Source organism: Chlamydomonas reinhardtii, chromosome 12 (assembly GCF_000002595.2).
Source record: "Chlamydomonas reinhardtii strain CC-503 cw92 mt+ chromosome 12, whole genome shotgun sequence".
Lineage (NCBI taxonomy): Eukaryota > Viridiplantae > Chlorophyta > Chlorophyceae > Chlamydomonadales > Chlamydomonadaceae > Chlamydomonas > Chlamydomonas reinhardtii.
The window spans coordinates 6,896,951-6,912,612 of NC_057015.1; the positions used below are offsets into that span (position 1 = coordinate 6,896,951).

The following is a 15,662-nucleotide window of genomic DNA, read 5'->3' on the forward strand; positions in this document are numbered from 1 at the left end:
GCTAGTAGGTAGATACGAGCTCAGTTGCATTTCAGACATGCTTTTGACCCGCTTAGGAGGGCCACAGATACAACCAATTGCGTTTGCATCAACTCCTGGGCGCTCCGTTGGTCGCGTTTTGCACACGCACCGCAAAACTTCGTGTAGGGCTTCGCAATCCTCCGGCGCCTCGACCGGCCGGCACGGCTCGCTGTATGGATTCTTGGGGCTAAACAGTGAAGCCACCGCGGCGGAGGTCCGGGCGGCGTACCGGGCGTCAGCGCGGAGGCTTCACCCCGACACGAACCCCTCGCCCACAGCACTCGCGGACTTTCAAGTGCGTGCGCGATGCGGCGCGGCAATATGTAAAATGTTCATGTGGAGAGCGATAAAGCGTAGGACTAATCGTGTGTGCCCGTTTGGCGGCAAAGCTGCGAGCTTGCCGCTGTCGTGCGTGTGTGTGCGTGCGGCACGCCACGATGCCGCAACCGTCACCGCAAAGCTGCCCCTGCCCCCAAACAAATGGATGTTCTCGGGCTGTAAGCCTGCACCCTCAAATACAGAACACTATTTAATGTCATGGCGTGCGCTTGCGCCAGCCTGCCTGCACGGCCCCACACCTGCCGTACCCACACCACTGCCTCCACCTCCCTTCCCTTACCGCCGCCAGCCGCACACCACACAGACTCCCTCCCAACACCCACATGTCACACTCCCACTCCCACTCACCGTACCGTACCACAGCGGCTCAAGGCGGCGTACGAGGTGCTGTCAGATGCCGGGCTGCGGCGCCTGTACGACAGCGGCGGGCTGGGCTCGCTGGGGCCGCGGTACGCGGACCTAGCCGCCCTCATAGCGGCGGCCCATGACGCCACGACCGGCGCAACGGAGCCGGCGGACGCAGCCGGCAGAGGTCACAGCACTACTAGCAGCAATAGCAACAGCAGCAAATCGGGCGCTGCATGTGGAACGGGCCACGGCGCCGGTGACGCGCGGGGCGCGCGGGGGAGGCGCAGCCAGGGCGGCGTAGGCAGTGCGGGCGGTGCGCCGGGCAGCGGGCGAGCTCGGGCGGCGGCGGCGGCGGCGCCTCGCGGCCGCGATGTGCACACGGTGTTGGGCATGTTGCTGAGCGAGGCGGCGCAGGGAGTGGACAAGACGGTGGTGTATGAGGCCATGTGCGCGTGCGGGGAGTGCCAGGTGGGCAGGGGATGGGCGGGGGTGGTTGTAAATTCCAGCCCAAACTAAACCAAACCAAGCGGGTGGGGGTGGTTCGGGGTGGACTGAGGGCGTGGGGGAAGGGGCGGGTGGTTGGTACTTGGTGGGCGGGCTGGGATGGTCTCGCCGTTTGCCGATTGCTGTGTCGGGGTTGTCTTGTCGTGTCTGCGTGGATGACACATGTGCGTGTGCACACGCACGCAACAGGGGAGCGGCGAGGTGGGCGCCATTTCCTGCTGCCAGGTGTGTGCCGGCAGCGGGCGTGTGCTGCGGTCCGAGGTGCTGGGTTTTGGCGAGGTGACGGCGGCGTGGGACCCGGTGCGGCTGCCGCGGGCAGTGGGGCGGGGCCCCTGCCCCGCCTGCGCCGGCAGCGGAGTGGTGCCGCGGCCCGTCTGCCCCAGGTGCGGGTGCTGCTGCTGGTGGCCGGGTGCTCGGGTGTCAGTGAGAGCGTGGGCGATGCTGCATCGTGCCGGCCAGTGGTGGTGTAGCCGTTGTTCATAGAAGTTGTGTGATCGACATGCATGTGCAATGTGGGAATGACGGACTGACTTGGTTGCCACGGCCTATTTTGTTTTTGTGTGTGTGTGTATGTGTTGTGCGTTGCATATCGCACAGGTGCCGGGGGCGCGGGCGGCGGCGCGGCGCACGCGAGCTGGCGGTGGCGGTGCCGGCGGGGGTGGAGAGCGGCCAGCTGCTGCGGCTGCGGGGCGAGGGGCACGCGGGGCGGCGGGGCGCGCCCGCAGGTGACCTCATTGTGCAGCTCATGGTAGGTGTGAGGCGTGTGCGGACGGCTGATGGCTGACGACGGACGACTGACGCAGTGAGCCCGCATATACCTGCGTATGATGCACCGTGCGCTGACTTCGCGCTAACCTGCCGTCTAAGTAATCGGCACCAGTACAGCTGAGTGGTCGGCCGACAGATGCCCTGCCGCCTGGCCTCCCGCCTCACGCCCGTCTCACGCCGCCCCCCACCCGCCTACCTGCTGCCTCCCGCCCGCCTGCCTGTCCATCTGCCTACCTGCCTGCCCGCCTGCCTGCTGCCCGCCTGCCCCCCCCCCCCCGCCAGGTGTACCCGGACCCCAACCTGGCGCGTGTGGGCGACCTGGACCTGCACAGCCACCTGGCGGTGGACGTGTGGGTGGCGCTGCTGGGCGGGGCGGTGGCGGTGGACACGCTGGGGGGCAGCCGCATGCTGGAGGTGCCGCCGGGTGGGTGCCGGCGGGTGGGCGCCGGGTACAAGGGGGTGGCGGGAGCCGGTGGTGGCAGTGCTGGGGCTATGGTTGGGGCTGCCAGCTACGCCGAGCTGCGGCGAGCATCTATTGTCTGCTAATGGATGCGAAGGTTGCGAAGTTAGGGGACCGCAGTCATGGGCCGTTGGGGTGAATACGGGGTGGGTAGGTTGGCTGCTCGCAACTGCGCTGGCGGGCCGGATAGCGCTTGTGATGCCCCGTCCAACTCGCGCTGCCACCTACACCCATGCCGCTTCTCCTTCCCAGCCTGGGCCTTTTAGCCACCCCAACCCCGGCACACTGCCCGACCCGCAACACTCCCGCACTCCCCCTCCTCACCCAAGCCTCGCCGCTCCTCTCCCCCGCAACGCAGGCGCTCAGCCTGGCGACGTGCTTTGTATGGCTGGGGCGGGCGTGGCGCGTGCCGTCGCGCCGGTCGCCGCACCCGCAGCAGCCACAGGTTCCAGGCAGAACCCGGGCCCTGCCTCGGGCCCCAGCTTAGGCGCGGGCGCGGGCGCCGGGGCGCTGGTGCGCGGCGACCACTACTTCACATTGAGCGTCAACGTGCCGCGTGCCGACTCGCTGTGTGGGCCGTCGCAGGCGCTGCTGAGGCGCCTGGCGTTGATTGACAGCACATTACCGCGAGCGGGAGTGAGGGCGGAACGGGTGCGGTCGTCGAGGCGGGGCGTGCAAAGTGAGGAGGAGGGGGTGGATGGAGGGCCAGGAGGCTCAGGCGAGTCGGGAGCGTCAGGAGGGACGTAGCAGCGCGAGCACTGTACTGGCACCAGAGCGAGAGCGAGCGGGATCAAGCGAGCGTGCAAGGATTGGAGTGGGCAGTGAAGAGAAACATTGAGTATGGTCTGGGAGGCTTTACTTACCATCAAGGCACTGAGCAGTGGACAAGTGCTTGCCTGCTTGGTTCAGTTGCTTCGGGCCCCCGGCTCCATTGGCCTGTGGGGATCAATCCAAGCTGTAGGCAGAAAGGCCGGCCAAGGGAACGGTGTTGGGGTTCAACAGCAAGTTTGGTTCGGTGTGCCGGAGGATGTGCCAGCGGACATCCTCCGGTGCATGCGGCATGCCTTGGCGAGTTGCAAGTGGGTGGGTGTACGGTACATTACTTCATGACAGAGCCTCGGGTGCCCCCGGTCGGCTGGATATCGACAGTCCGCTGGCTTGCGTGGGCTGTAGACAGACATCCCTGTCGCTGCAACTTACAACGCTGCATAAGACTGTCAGTGCGGCTATATTAGGCAGGGCATGGGCCGTGGCCGCGGACTCGCGAGCGATTCGTGCGTGCTGCTTCACAGATGGTCTTGGAAACATCACGGCCAGCGATCATTATCAAACACGTGACCGCCTTCCACCACTCTCTCAACCGTGACATCCGCCTGTCGTGTCGAAAGGAGTCCAATCCAACGCTGCACGCTTCGCTCATACGCACTAAATTGCGCCTTTGCACCCTCCCCGCCAGTCTGGTGACGCATGCGTCCAGACCCAGCGCAATATAATACTGTCCCTGGCTGGCCAACTAAAGACGGTATCGCCTGGGTTGAAGTCTTGAAAATGAAACTATCAAGAGTCGGCAACGCATTCCGTCGAGGGGGCACAACTAGGCTAGGCATTTAGCTAGGGCGGGCTGGGGCCCATGATCGCGGTCCGTGCGTGCTGCTTGACGGATGGTTTGGAAACACCACGGCCAGCCAACGCGACATGTTATGCCAATACAACGCTGCATGCGTCGCTCGTATGCATCAAATTGCGCCTTTGCATCCTCCCCGCCGGTCTTGTGTCGCGCGTTGGAGCCCGCATGCGTCCAGACCCAGTGCAACGCACGCCCCCGTCCTTACAATAGTGTCCCTGGCTGGCCAACTAAAGCCACTATCGTCTGGGTTCCGTGCAGTAACGTATTCCCCGGCATACCAAGAAGCAGACACCATCAAGATGAAACTGGCAAGAGTCGGTAACGCAAGCCTGTTGAGGGGGCACAACTAGGGTAGGTCACATACAAGCCGCCAGCACACGGCCAGTGTCACTCGGCTGAGCGCTGCTTCGTTTGGCAGGGCGGGGTGTACAGCTGGGACATGGGCTGAGCCCCACAGCCTCGGGGAGGAATGACAACTGCAAATTGGATGATGGCTTGACGTCTACCCACATGGGGGAGCGATGCACGGGCCTTGGGGCTCGGGCAATCAGCTCAGGGGCGTATTATGTGTGTATGGTTACAAGGTGGCGCGCACGAGCTTTGCGCACTTTCCTGCCTCATAGAAACCGGAGGCTCGGGCCGCGTTGACCCTTATAACGCCTACAAGCAATAGCGTCATCATTAGTCTCCCCTAGTAAGGAGCGCGTTCCTACTCCTGTACTCCCATGTGCTGGAGTCGAGTATTGCTCACCTTTTTTTTGTTGTTGGACCTGGCAGGCCCAGATTACAGCATCATTTCGCGCATGCTACTATACTAAAGTCTAAGCTCACCCGTAGCCCGGCATAGGCTCAACCCTGCACCAAGGCTTGATGCTCGCCCTCCACCTCATAGCCGTACATAGAGTCCCCCCTCCTGACTCCTTTCCTCCCTAGGCCTCTTACCCTAGGCCTCACCTCCCACTCCCAGGCACGGCGCGCAGTGATTGGCCAGCAACATTCAATTGGTCAAAGTCAGCGGAGTCTCATCGATTGACCAGCAGCATAAACGGAATCTCATCAAAAGCTTACGCTTTGCAACTGTCGGCGGTGCACCCTGTTGCGCTTAGACCCATCCAATGCTTGGACCTTGCACATGTGTATGCCAGGTACTTGGCCACAGTGTGCACAAACCACACGCCCTCCACGCGCGCCTTCTCTTGCCACGCATTCCCGCGCCTTTCCCTTAACCTCTATGCCCCACACCCCTACGGGACTGGGGCGACCTCGACCGTCCCGACGGTCAAGTGTCCATGGACTCGCGGAGTAACTTCTCGTTCCGGCTGATTTGGACCTGCCGTCTACTTGCGATCAATGCCTTGACCAATATTAATATTTAGAAAGTTTGTGACAGTATTGAGTTTGGTGCCGACGAAGCGGGCACCCCTGAATCGCTGCGCTCCGGGGCTCAGCCCAAAAACCACACGCTTCCAGCCGACCACACAGGCGGCTTGCAGGGCCACAATTGATATGCGATGATGCCTGACCAGTTCCGACTGCCAGAGCGGCCTCTGGAACATGAATACGATACTTCCGCGCACTGTATCTCAGAGTTGCCTTTTGGCTATCTAATTCACAGGTCCCTCGGCCTCCACGTGCCTCCACCCGCCTCCTCACCAGGAGGCCTCCATACCATACTTAGGTGTGTATACAATGTTTTGAGCATACGTACAGCAGTGAAGATCACGAAAGGAACGGTCAAAGACAACAGAGTACCACCCCTCCAGAGCCTTGAGCTTGCAACAACCAAATGCCAGGCCGTGCTTAGGACCTGCCTCCAAAACCCCCGTTACTCTCAGAGTCTCACTCGTCCCGTCTATGTATGGGCACGTGTTGGTTGGGTTGATTGATGTTTGACCCTTTTCATCACTTTCCATAGAACAACTGGGCAGCATGATGACCCAGGCCATCGCGTAAGGACACGAGCTGCTGGCGCGCCCAACAAGATCACACTGTGGAGCACACTGTGTAAAAGCAATATATCCAATCTACACATGCTGAAATTCAACAGCGAATCGCTGCTGGCGCCAGAAGGCGTCACGCACATGACACGGGTACTGGAAGACAGGCAAGGCACTTTGCACCAACACTGCTCATGCGGCCATGGGGTGTCCATGGGACGCACAGCTCACCTCAGCAAACCCTCATGCGAACTCGTGCCCAAGCTCCGGCAGCGGCCGGGAAGCCGGCAAAATTGCCGCTGCTGCCGCCCGAGACGCGGGAGGTCGCGCCGCCGGCTCATACATGAATTCAGTGGCGCCAATCATTAGATGCCGGAAATGCACATGCCCAGACGCCGGAAATGCGGTACCACAAACGATACATGTACAGCAATGGCGGAATGTCCGCCCCGCCGCCCACAGCTACCGGCACGCACAAAAACATACACCAGCGCTTCCCGACAATGAACTGGAGGCAGATGCAAGCGATCACCCGGACCCTGACCATGAGGCTCATACTACTTCCCTCCGTACCAATGTGAAGCAAAGCGGAAAGCTATTGTAACAGCGCTGCTTCAATGATACACACGGATCCACAATCCTTTACGGCCCGGTAGCTCGGAACAGCGACATGACACATCGGCACTGATTGGCATCTGCTCCAGAGCCAGCCATGCTCCTTGCTGCACCCGCATGCTCCAGGGTCCGTGTGTGCAACTTATGTATCAGGCCATAACAAAGACCCTCACCATCTGTCATGTGCAGACGTCATCGCCAAGCTTCAGGAACACATGAGTCCTTGGGATCGGCTGCTGAGTGTCGTACAACACGATGGGGTGATTAGGCTTCAATTGACACCACATTCCGACCCTTGAAGTAAGCCATTTTCGCTCGAATTGGGAGTCCTGAAACCCCGCAACCCCCGCACGCAAAGATATGTACTATATACGATACATATACGATTGTACAGTTGGCTTGGGCAAAGCTCTTGGATTCACTAACGCAAATGCCCCCAATTTACGCATTGCCGCGGCTCGATGGCTTGCGCAATCCAAGTACGTTGGCCATACCCTTGACCAGGGACTTGATGCCCTTGCTGCCTTTGGTGCTTCGGGCGCTGCCGCCGTCCTGCAGCTGCCCATTCGCTCCCGCTCCCGCTGCAGCCGTAACAGCAGCAGCGGCAGCCCGGCCCTGAGCAGCCGCCCCTGCTCCATTCACTCCCGCCTCGGTGCCACCGCTAGCCCTCAGGCTGTGCTGCTCCGCATCTGCCGCCACGTGTGGCACAGCCGTCAGCGGCAGTGCGCCGTTGCGCGGCCGGTCCGCCGCACCGGACACACCGCCGGACGCCGCCACGCCGCCGCTGGCCATCAGCACGGGTGAGCCTTTGCCTTGCGACGCACCACCACCCAGCGCCGCCGAGGCGGCACCCGCCGGCAGCACCACCACAGGCAACGGCGGCCGCGCCACGGGTCCTGTGCCGCCATCCCCACCGCCTCCATCAGCACTCATTAGCTGCATGCCGGCCCCCAGCATCACGGCCAACGACTCCGATCCCATGCCGCTACCCGCACGCCCTTCGCCGAACGCAGGCGGCAGCTGCTTCTCCTCTCCGGTTAACAGGGCACCCGGTGAATTCATGAACACGGGTCTGCCGGCGGCAGTAACATTGCCGTTGGTCCCGCTCATTGCCGATCCACCAGTGGAGTTGGCGGCGTTGTGATCGCCGCGCGAAGCGACGGCCGCCGTGACTGACAGCACGCCCGTGATGATGGGCTTGGTGGTGTGGCCCGCGGTTGCTGCCGCCGGCTGCGCCGGCTGGGTCAGCAAGGCGCCACTACCGGCACCACTGCCACTATAGCCGCGGGTGCTGCTGCCGGGCGCCGCAGTAGCGGAGGGCCCGCCGGCCAGGTAAAAAGGCTCGCCCCACGTGCCGCTGCCGAGGCGGCTACGTGTCGCAGGTGCCGCCGCCGGCCCCTTGGTGCTGCTGCGGCGAAAGACCGGCTGCCCAGCAGGCACCTGTGGCTGCCCCGCCCATGCTACCGCCTGCCCATCGCCGCTCTCGCTGTGCAGGACCCTGCCAACACCGGAACCGCTCACAGTGCGCGCGTGGGCGTGAGCGTGGGCGTCGCCAGCCGCGCTGCCGGCCGCGCCCGCGGCCGCGCCCGCGCCGGCTGTGCTGCTGTTGCTGCTGCGCATGCTCATGCGCCCAATCAGTGAGCTCCAGAAGCGGCCACCGTTCTTGACAGAGCCGCCTGCACCGCCTGCACCAGCACCTCCTGCTCCTCTTCCAGCTCCACCGGTACCAGCGCCCACGGCGGCGTACGAGGCTGACAGCGCCATGCAGCTCTCGCCGTCCGCGGCTGGCGGCGAGGGCCGGTCGGGGTCACCTGCATCGCTGGGCGAGGGCCGGTCCGAGTCCGACATGCCCGCGGTGAGCGTGCGCGGCAGCGACGTTGGTGTGGTGCCGCGCGGCAGTCCCAGCCCTGACAGCATGAACAAACTGTCGCTGTTGTTGGCGGAGGGCGGCACCCAAGGTGACGCGGCCGCCGGCGGCCGCCGGTGCGGCGGCGGCAGGCCCGCGCAGGCGGTCAGCTCGGGCGCGCCACGCGGCGTGAACAGCTCGTGCAGGGGGATGGAGTCGAAGGTAAGGGACTGGGAATGCAGCTGGCCGCTGGCGTGGCTTGGCGTGCCGCAGCCGGTCCCCAACATGCTACCGGGGCAGAGCATGTCCAGGCTCACAGGCACGCCCGGCACACCGCTGAGGCTAGGCCGCGCCCCCGGCCGCCGCGTGATACCGTTGGCGCCGTTGGTATTGCCGTCGGTCAGGCTGCCGCCGCCAATGGCAGACAGCAGCAGGTTGGCCGTGCCACCGCCGGCACTGGCCGGGAAGCCGGCGAAGTTGCTGCTGCTGCTGCCCGCCGAGATGCCGGGAATGGCGCCCTTGGCTACGCGGGAAGCCGCCTGTGCAGCAATGCGGTTGCCGACGGAGACGCGCGCGGCCATGGTCGCGGCCAAGGAGCGGCCGGCGGCGGCGGCAGCTGCCATGTCCTGGCTGCGGAGCAGCGGCCCCGTGGAGGCACTGGTGCCGCCGGCGGCGTCCGATGGCGACAACGGTGAGGCGGCCTCGTCCACGGACACCACCATGCCTTCTGGCAGCCGTGCCAGGCTGCCCGACGCACTGACACGGTAGGCTGCCAGCTGGCTGCCACGACCGCGCGATGGCCACGCGACACCCCTGCCGCCGCCGCCAAGGCTGCCGGGTCTGAGGCCGAGGCTGAAGCCGGTGGTGACTGCGGCAGCCGCCGTCGTACTGGCGGCGGCGGCGGTCCGCCGCTCCGCGGCGGTACGCAGGCTGGCGGTGGTAGCGGCAGTGGCAGTGGCAGCGGCACCATGCAAATGACCGGCCATGGTGGCCGAGGGCGCTAGGCGCAGCAGCCTGATATCACTGTGTGTGTTGTTGCTGCCGCTGCCGTGGACGTGGGGGTGATCGTCGGCGAGGCTTGTGGCGGTGCCGCCGCTGGCGTAACCGGCGGTTCCGATCCCAGCATCCGCAGCGGCCCCTGGCGCAGCGCCCTTGCCTCGCGCTTCAGGTGCGCCTGGCGCTTCGTCTGCGGAGAAGGGCGACGGGGATGCCCAGGGCGGCAGCTTCGCTGTAGGCTGCGAGTTATGCCAGCCCTCGCCTACGGCCGCGCCGGTATAGCGGCTGGCAGTGGCGAAGCTGAGAGCGCTGCCGCTCGCGAAGCCGCTGACGCCGCCGTCCGCAATGCAGCTGTCCGGCCCCAAGGCAGCCGGTAGGGCGCTGCTTAGCGTGATGGCGGTGGTGGCACTGGTGCGGTCTCCGCCGAGCAGCAGTGAGCCCAGCGGCCCACTCGCGCCCTGCGGCAACAGGGACCCCAGCCTGCCGGACTCGGAGCCTCGGGCTGTTGCCGCTCCACCTCCGCCTTCGCCGGCGGCGCCAGCCGCCACCGTCAGGTACGGCTGGTACTGCAGTAGCATTGGGTTCATAACTCGTGTCGTACGGCCTGCCGTACTGCCTCGCAGCTCGGCCAATCCGTCGTAGCGCTCGCTCTCGTGGCAGTCATCCTCTGTGTTGCCGGTGGCGGCGGCGGCGCCCGCCGTGACCGAGTGAGACGTCCAGCCGCGCGCCTCCATGCCGCTGGCGGACTGCACAACCGGGGCCGCAGCTACCACTGACGCTGGCGCTGCGACCACCGGAGCTGTAGCAACTGGGACTGTAGCTGGCGCCCGCGGTGGTGCTGGCACTGGTGGCAGACCTGGCACGGTGGATATGACACGCGCTTGCGGCAGCGCACGGCCAGACCCTGCTGGGTCAGCCAAAGCCTCGCTGCCGCCACCGGCCTCTCTGCCCCAGGGCTTCATGTGTGCCTCAACAAGCGCTTCCAGCACACGCGGCCCGGGCAGCGATCCCCCGCCCAATCCACGACCGTCCCCATCTGCGGTGCTGTCGCCGCAAATGGCGGCGGAGCCCTCGTAGGGAACCGCGCACGTCTCTGGCTCCTGCTTGTCCTCCGCCTCTTCCGACCCCTCCAGAGCACAGGCAACGTGCGGAGACCCTGTCATGGAGCACAGCAGCGCAGGAGACGACATGCGACCCAGGTCCGAAGCCGCGTCGCCCCTGGCGCTCTCACCAGCACCTCCACATTCCACACACCCTGTGCCTGCCGCGTCTTCAAAGTGCTGCTCGAGGCTCTGTGTGTCTATCAGGCGCTGTTGCGGTCTGTGGCCTAAGGCTCTTGGCGTCGCTGCTGCTACTTCAGCCGCCGCTGCGGTTGGCGGCCTTTCGGCTGCTGCTGTTGCTTGGTTCGCCAGGACGCCAGGTGCGGCCATGGCCAGTGCAGGTGCTGGAGCCTCGGCTGTTGTAGTGGCCGGCACGAGCCCCTCCATTCGCTTCTGCCGCAGGCCCAGCTGCGGCGGCAGAGCTGGATTGGACCCTGACTCGCCAGGGGCACCCTCAGCCGCCGGCTCCAACAGCCGCCGGCGCTGGAGCAGCGGCTCGCCGCAGTCGCCACTATCTCCCACAGCGCCCTGACCGCTGTCGCGTGCGTGCGCACGGCCGCTAGAGCTGGCGGCAGCAGTGCCCTCTGCCTCCGCCTCCGCCTCCGCCTCCGCCTCCGCCTCCGCCTCCGCCTCCGCCTCCGCCTCCGCCTCCGCCTCCGCCTCCGCCTCCGCCTCCGCCGCGTCCTGCATGACACAGTCGCGCAGGTCCACGGCCGCACCTGCCGTAGCCGCTCCGCTTGCTGACTTGCGGCGCTGCTGCTGGCTGTGAGCGCTGCCGGGGGCGGCCTGGCGGCCCGCGTCGTCTGTCTCCATCATGGATCCCACAGCCCCCGCAGCCGCTTCTGACGTCACACTAGCGGCAGCGGCGCCATGCGCACCAGCTGCCGTTACCACAGCCGCAGCTACCGGCGCGACTGCAGCTGGAACAGCGTGTGGGGCCATTGAAGCGGAGACGGACGCTGCCGACTGGTGTCTGGTCTGCAGCTGCTGCTGAAGGTTGACAACCTCCAAGGCATCAGCGTTTATCTGGAGCTTCAGAAGCAGCTTAGAAGACAACGCCGGGGGATTGCTCGGCGGCGCTGCTACTGCCATGGCAGGTGCGGCAACGGCCGCCTGCGATGACTGCTTGGTGGCCTCATCCAGCTGCTGCTGCATGAGGTGGTGCTGTTGCAGCCCCTGCTGCAGCCGCATGAGCTGGCGTGATGACATCTGCATGACCGACACCTGCGCATGCGCACACACGCAATGGCGTACAAGGGTAAGCGCATACTACGCCAATGCTCGAATGGACAACGCGGCATGCCACGGCATGGCACCGCACCCGCTCTGTCCAACCACTACTCACCCCCACAGGCGTGTCCGCAGCAGGTTCCAGCGCCTGGACCGCCGCCGGCGCTGTTGCCACGGCTGCCGGCGTCCCCGCCGCCGCCGGCTGCTGGGCCTTGCTGGCCGCGGCCACGCCCTGACCTCCCGCCGCCGCCTCCGGCACGCCGCCGCCGTACAGCGACGCAAATGGCGTGCCCGCCACCAACTGCGGCACGTCCCAGAAGTACGGGAACGCCAGCAGCTCTGCCGCGGTGGGGCGGTGGCGCGGCTCGGGGCACAGACACGCCTCCACTAGCTGGAACAGCCGCGGCTCCAGTTCCGGCAGCCGCTGCCGCAGCGTCTTGTGCAGTGGCGGCACGGTGAAGCCGCGCAGCCGGGGGTCGGCCAGCAGGCGCGCGGTGTGGCTGGGCGTCAGAGGGCCCAGGCAGCGCATGATGCGCCACAGCTGGTCAGCAGTGGACTTGCCTGCGCAGGCGTGCAATGGGTGTACAGGAGCGGGAGAGTAAAGGGTCATGTATGTACAGCATGGTCGGAAGGGGCAAACGTTTTGGTTGGGTGCGGCCTTGGGCCAGGTCAGGCTTGAAAAGTTTGAGGCGGCTGTGAGTGCGTGGAGCTTAGCATGCTCCTACCGGGAAAGAGCGGGCGACCCGTGGCAATCTCGGCAATGGTGCAGCCAATGCTCCAGATCTGTATGTGTGGTTGCAGGAAGCGGTGCGTCATGAACGGTAGCACATCGCGGAATGGCGAGCACGTCACCATAGTGTGCCTCTACGCATTGGCTCACGCCCATCCGCTGGCCAGGGCTCTGTGCCTCACTGTGCCATCACTCACGTCCACGGGTGGGCCGTAGGCATCACTGACGAGCACCTCTGCAGGCAGGAGGGGTAGGTGGCGGTCACGCGTGGTAAGTGGCACAGGGACGGGAAATACGCATGACAGCGCACAGTGCGTGTGTCTTTGTGTGCGCGGCTTCTTAGCGACGGTGTGTAGTGCCTGGATGCGTAAATGGTTCTGCAGCCATCTAGCTAGTCCTTTTTGCTGTAAGGATAGCGCACAGCACCGTGCTGGGCCCGGCCCAGCCAACCAAGCCAACAAGGCCACTGCGTCTGGTGCCGCACTGCACGGCGCGTGTGCGCAAACGTGCGAGCTGGTACGAACGCACCCGGCGGCCGGTACCAGCGCGTCACGACGTATGTAGACATGGCTGCGGCCAGGCCGCGAGGCCCCACACCCGCCCTGCCGCCGTGCGGCACATCCCGCGCGAAGCCGAAGTCGCACAGCTTCAAGACGCCGTCGCCCTTCAGCAGGATGTTGGCCGGTTTGATGTCGCGGTGCACGATCTGTGTTTTGAGGAAGCGTAAGGTTGGAGATGCACAGTAGATATTCCCAGTTCGTGTACACACGCGGGTGGCGAATGTGCGTGGGGGCAGAACCCTAAACGATGAGGGACGCACAAAGCAGACACCTTCCAAAAGCTCCCGTGCCCCAACCCGCTAGTTGAATCCAGACGCCGCGCCGCAACCACCTTGCGGTTATGCAGATACGCGGCTGCGTGCAGCAGCTGCCACGCCAGCAGCTTTGTGGCACGTGAGGGCAGGCCATAGGGGTTGGCGTCTAGCTCATCAAACACGCTGCGCTCGCAGAACTCAAACACCTGTGTTGCGTGAGCATCAATGTCAACGAGCGCCGGTGTTTGGCGCAACATGTCATGTGCATGGAGCTCAGTGTGTGCGGGAACACGCGCCGGCAAATGGTCGTAAATGCTATTCGTGCAGCGGACGTAGGCTGGCGGACTGTAGGGACAGGTGCCCTTGGGATACATACGGTATCAATCAGTACTCGCTTGGCCCTGCCCGGCCACCCGCTCGCTAACCCATCCAATGTTATGCAGCAGCACTGCTGCATGCCCACGGACAGCTGCCATGCATGCACAGCTCCTCTTGTCAGTCTACTCGCCTGTCACCACGCCTACAGCCATTGTCATTCGCATGCCACCGCACCGTCCGTTCTGCGCTACTGGAGGGCCGACTCTGATCACGCTGTGACACGCTTACTCACCAGGTACACGCGCCCAGAGCTGGACTTGAATGCGTCCAGGAGCTGTCCAGGTTTGCGTTATGTGAGAGGGAGGGATGAGGACATGACATGACAGGATTGGACCATCCAAATCGACAGACGCTGGAGGTTCGTAATACACGCCTCCACTGAACCGAGAGCGCAACCTTGCACGATCACTAGCAGGCGCCGCTAGCCGTACCCGCACGATGTTGATATGCTTGAGGTTCTGGAGAACACGAGCCTCGCGCTTTGCGAGCGCCTTGATCTGCAGCAACGGGGACGTGCAGGATGGGCCGCGGCCATGGTCCAGGGCGACGTGTGTTAGGTTGATGGCCCCAATCGGAGTGCTCACTACTCGCGACGTGCATGCGTTCTGTTGTCATAGAACCTGGGGGCGTCTCGCGTCGGCCTGTACCGAAAGCGACTTAGCAGCTGCTGGCCAACCGCAGCATGCTGTCCGCGGTCGTCAGAAACGCGAGCACTTCTTGTTCCGCTGATAGGGCTGTCATTCCCTCTCACCTCGGGGTCCTCGTGGGCCTGCTTGAACACTGTTGGGAAAACACGACAAAACCGCAACAGCACACAAAACAAGTGAGCAGCTAGAATTCAGGCAGATATCGGCGCCTTGAAACAGCAACGCGACGAAGTGTGACCAAGAAGGCCTTTGCACAAACGGAATGCCCGCCTGAATGCCCTCGCGCAATGTCAGTACCTTTCACGGCGACAAGGACGCCGTCCGCACGACGAGTTAGCCACACGTCTCCATAGGCCCCTTCTCCACAAGTGCTGCAAACGAAAGAGCCAAGGGAAGTCAGTATCGAGCATTCGGGACGGACAAGGCCACTTCCAAAACGGCCTGGGCTTCCTCGGGCACACTACTGTTCCTTACCGGATGTATGTGTACTCATCCATGGCACACAGTCGCTACCTTCGCAGGTGTTAGGTCCTCGATTGAAGCTCCCGCAGCTGCATTCTGGCCGGCTTATTGCATTTTAGTATGGCAAGTAAACACCACAGTGTTGATGCTTGCAAGCAAGTGAGGCAAGCGAGAACCCTCCGCGTTGTGCGTTACCGTCAGGCTTGTTCGTGTAAAACACCGCATACTACATGCGCTATGCATAAAGTTGCACATATAGCCTTACTATAACTAAGTGTCTAAGTCCAAGGCCAGCATACTGTAATACTGCGTGGAAGGCTGATGTCGTTGTCCATGGATGCCCGTCGGGTCTTCCGTCTTCGGCGCCAGGTGTGCATGCTTCACGCAAGTTCACAAGTCTCGGGGCTCTGTTGCGTATGTACAGCTCCGTTCGGACTGGTGGCTCGGGAGCCGGTGCACTGCGGCCAACCGATGTGTTGCTGACAAGTGTTCCCCGGTCACGGGAAAAGGGGCTGAGCCCCTCCACAGTCTGAGGCCGAACAACCTCATCGCCCGGACATAGCCGGGGTCGGTTTCCACAGGCACATAGCCAAACCAGGTGCCTAGCACTCGCGATGCCACAGCAGAGCCAACCGTAGCCAGACGCAGCACAGTTGTCAACAGCCGCACTACTTGTCATGCCGCAACGCATGCCCTGCCAGCCCCACCGCGGACCGCTACCTAGACACCGCCAGCCGGCTCCTCAGCCTGCGCGCTTGCGCCGCTTCTTGCGCGGTGTAGTCCAGTATGACTTGCGCGGTGTAGCACAGCAGCACAACTACACTTGCTGTCTCATACAAG

General features: G+C 64.0%; 2 protein-coding genes across 2 annotated transcripts; one reads left to right on the forward strand and one right to left on the reverse strand.

The window, feature by feature from the left end:
• Positions 1 to 7: 7 nt before the first annotated feature.
• Positions 8 to 3,779, forward strand: CHLRE_12g560700v5 (uncharacterized protein). Its single transcript, XM_001703076.2, has 6 exons — positions 8 to 316; positions 724 to 1,176; positions 1,402 to 1,595; positions 1,810 to 1,960; positions 2,263 to 2,404; positions 2,799 to 3,779. Exons 1-6 carry the CDS (start codon positions 38 to 40, stop codon positions 3,185 to 3,187), a joined length of 1,608 nt encoding a protein of 535 aa, XP_001703128.2. The 5' UTR covers positions 8 to 37; the 3' UTR covers positions 3,188 to 3,779.
• Positions 3,780 to 4,632: 853 nt separating this feature from the next.
• CHLRE_12g560668v5 (uncharacterized protein) lies at positions 4,633 to 15,197 on the reverse strand. Its single transcript, XM_043069170.1, has 11 exons — positions 14,835 to 15,197; positions 14,658 to 14,731; positions 14,465 to 14,493; positions 14,145 to 14,210; positions 13,946 to 13,987; positions 13,413 to 13,541; positions 13,050 to 13,227; positions 12,719 to 12,756; positions 12,517 to 12,574; positions 11,907 to 12,352; positions 4,633 to 11,785 (listed from the first exon to the last, which is right to left on the reverse strand). The coding sequence occupies exons 1-11, from the start codon at positions 14,855 to 14,857 to the stop codon at positions 7,061 to 7,063; spliced, it is 5,808 nt and encodes a 1,935-aa protein (XP_042918834.1). The 5' UTR covers positions 14,858 to 15,197; the 3' UTR covers positions 4,633 to 7,060.
• Between the last annotated feature and the right edge of the window lie 465 nt (positions 15,198 to 15,662).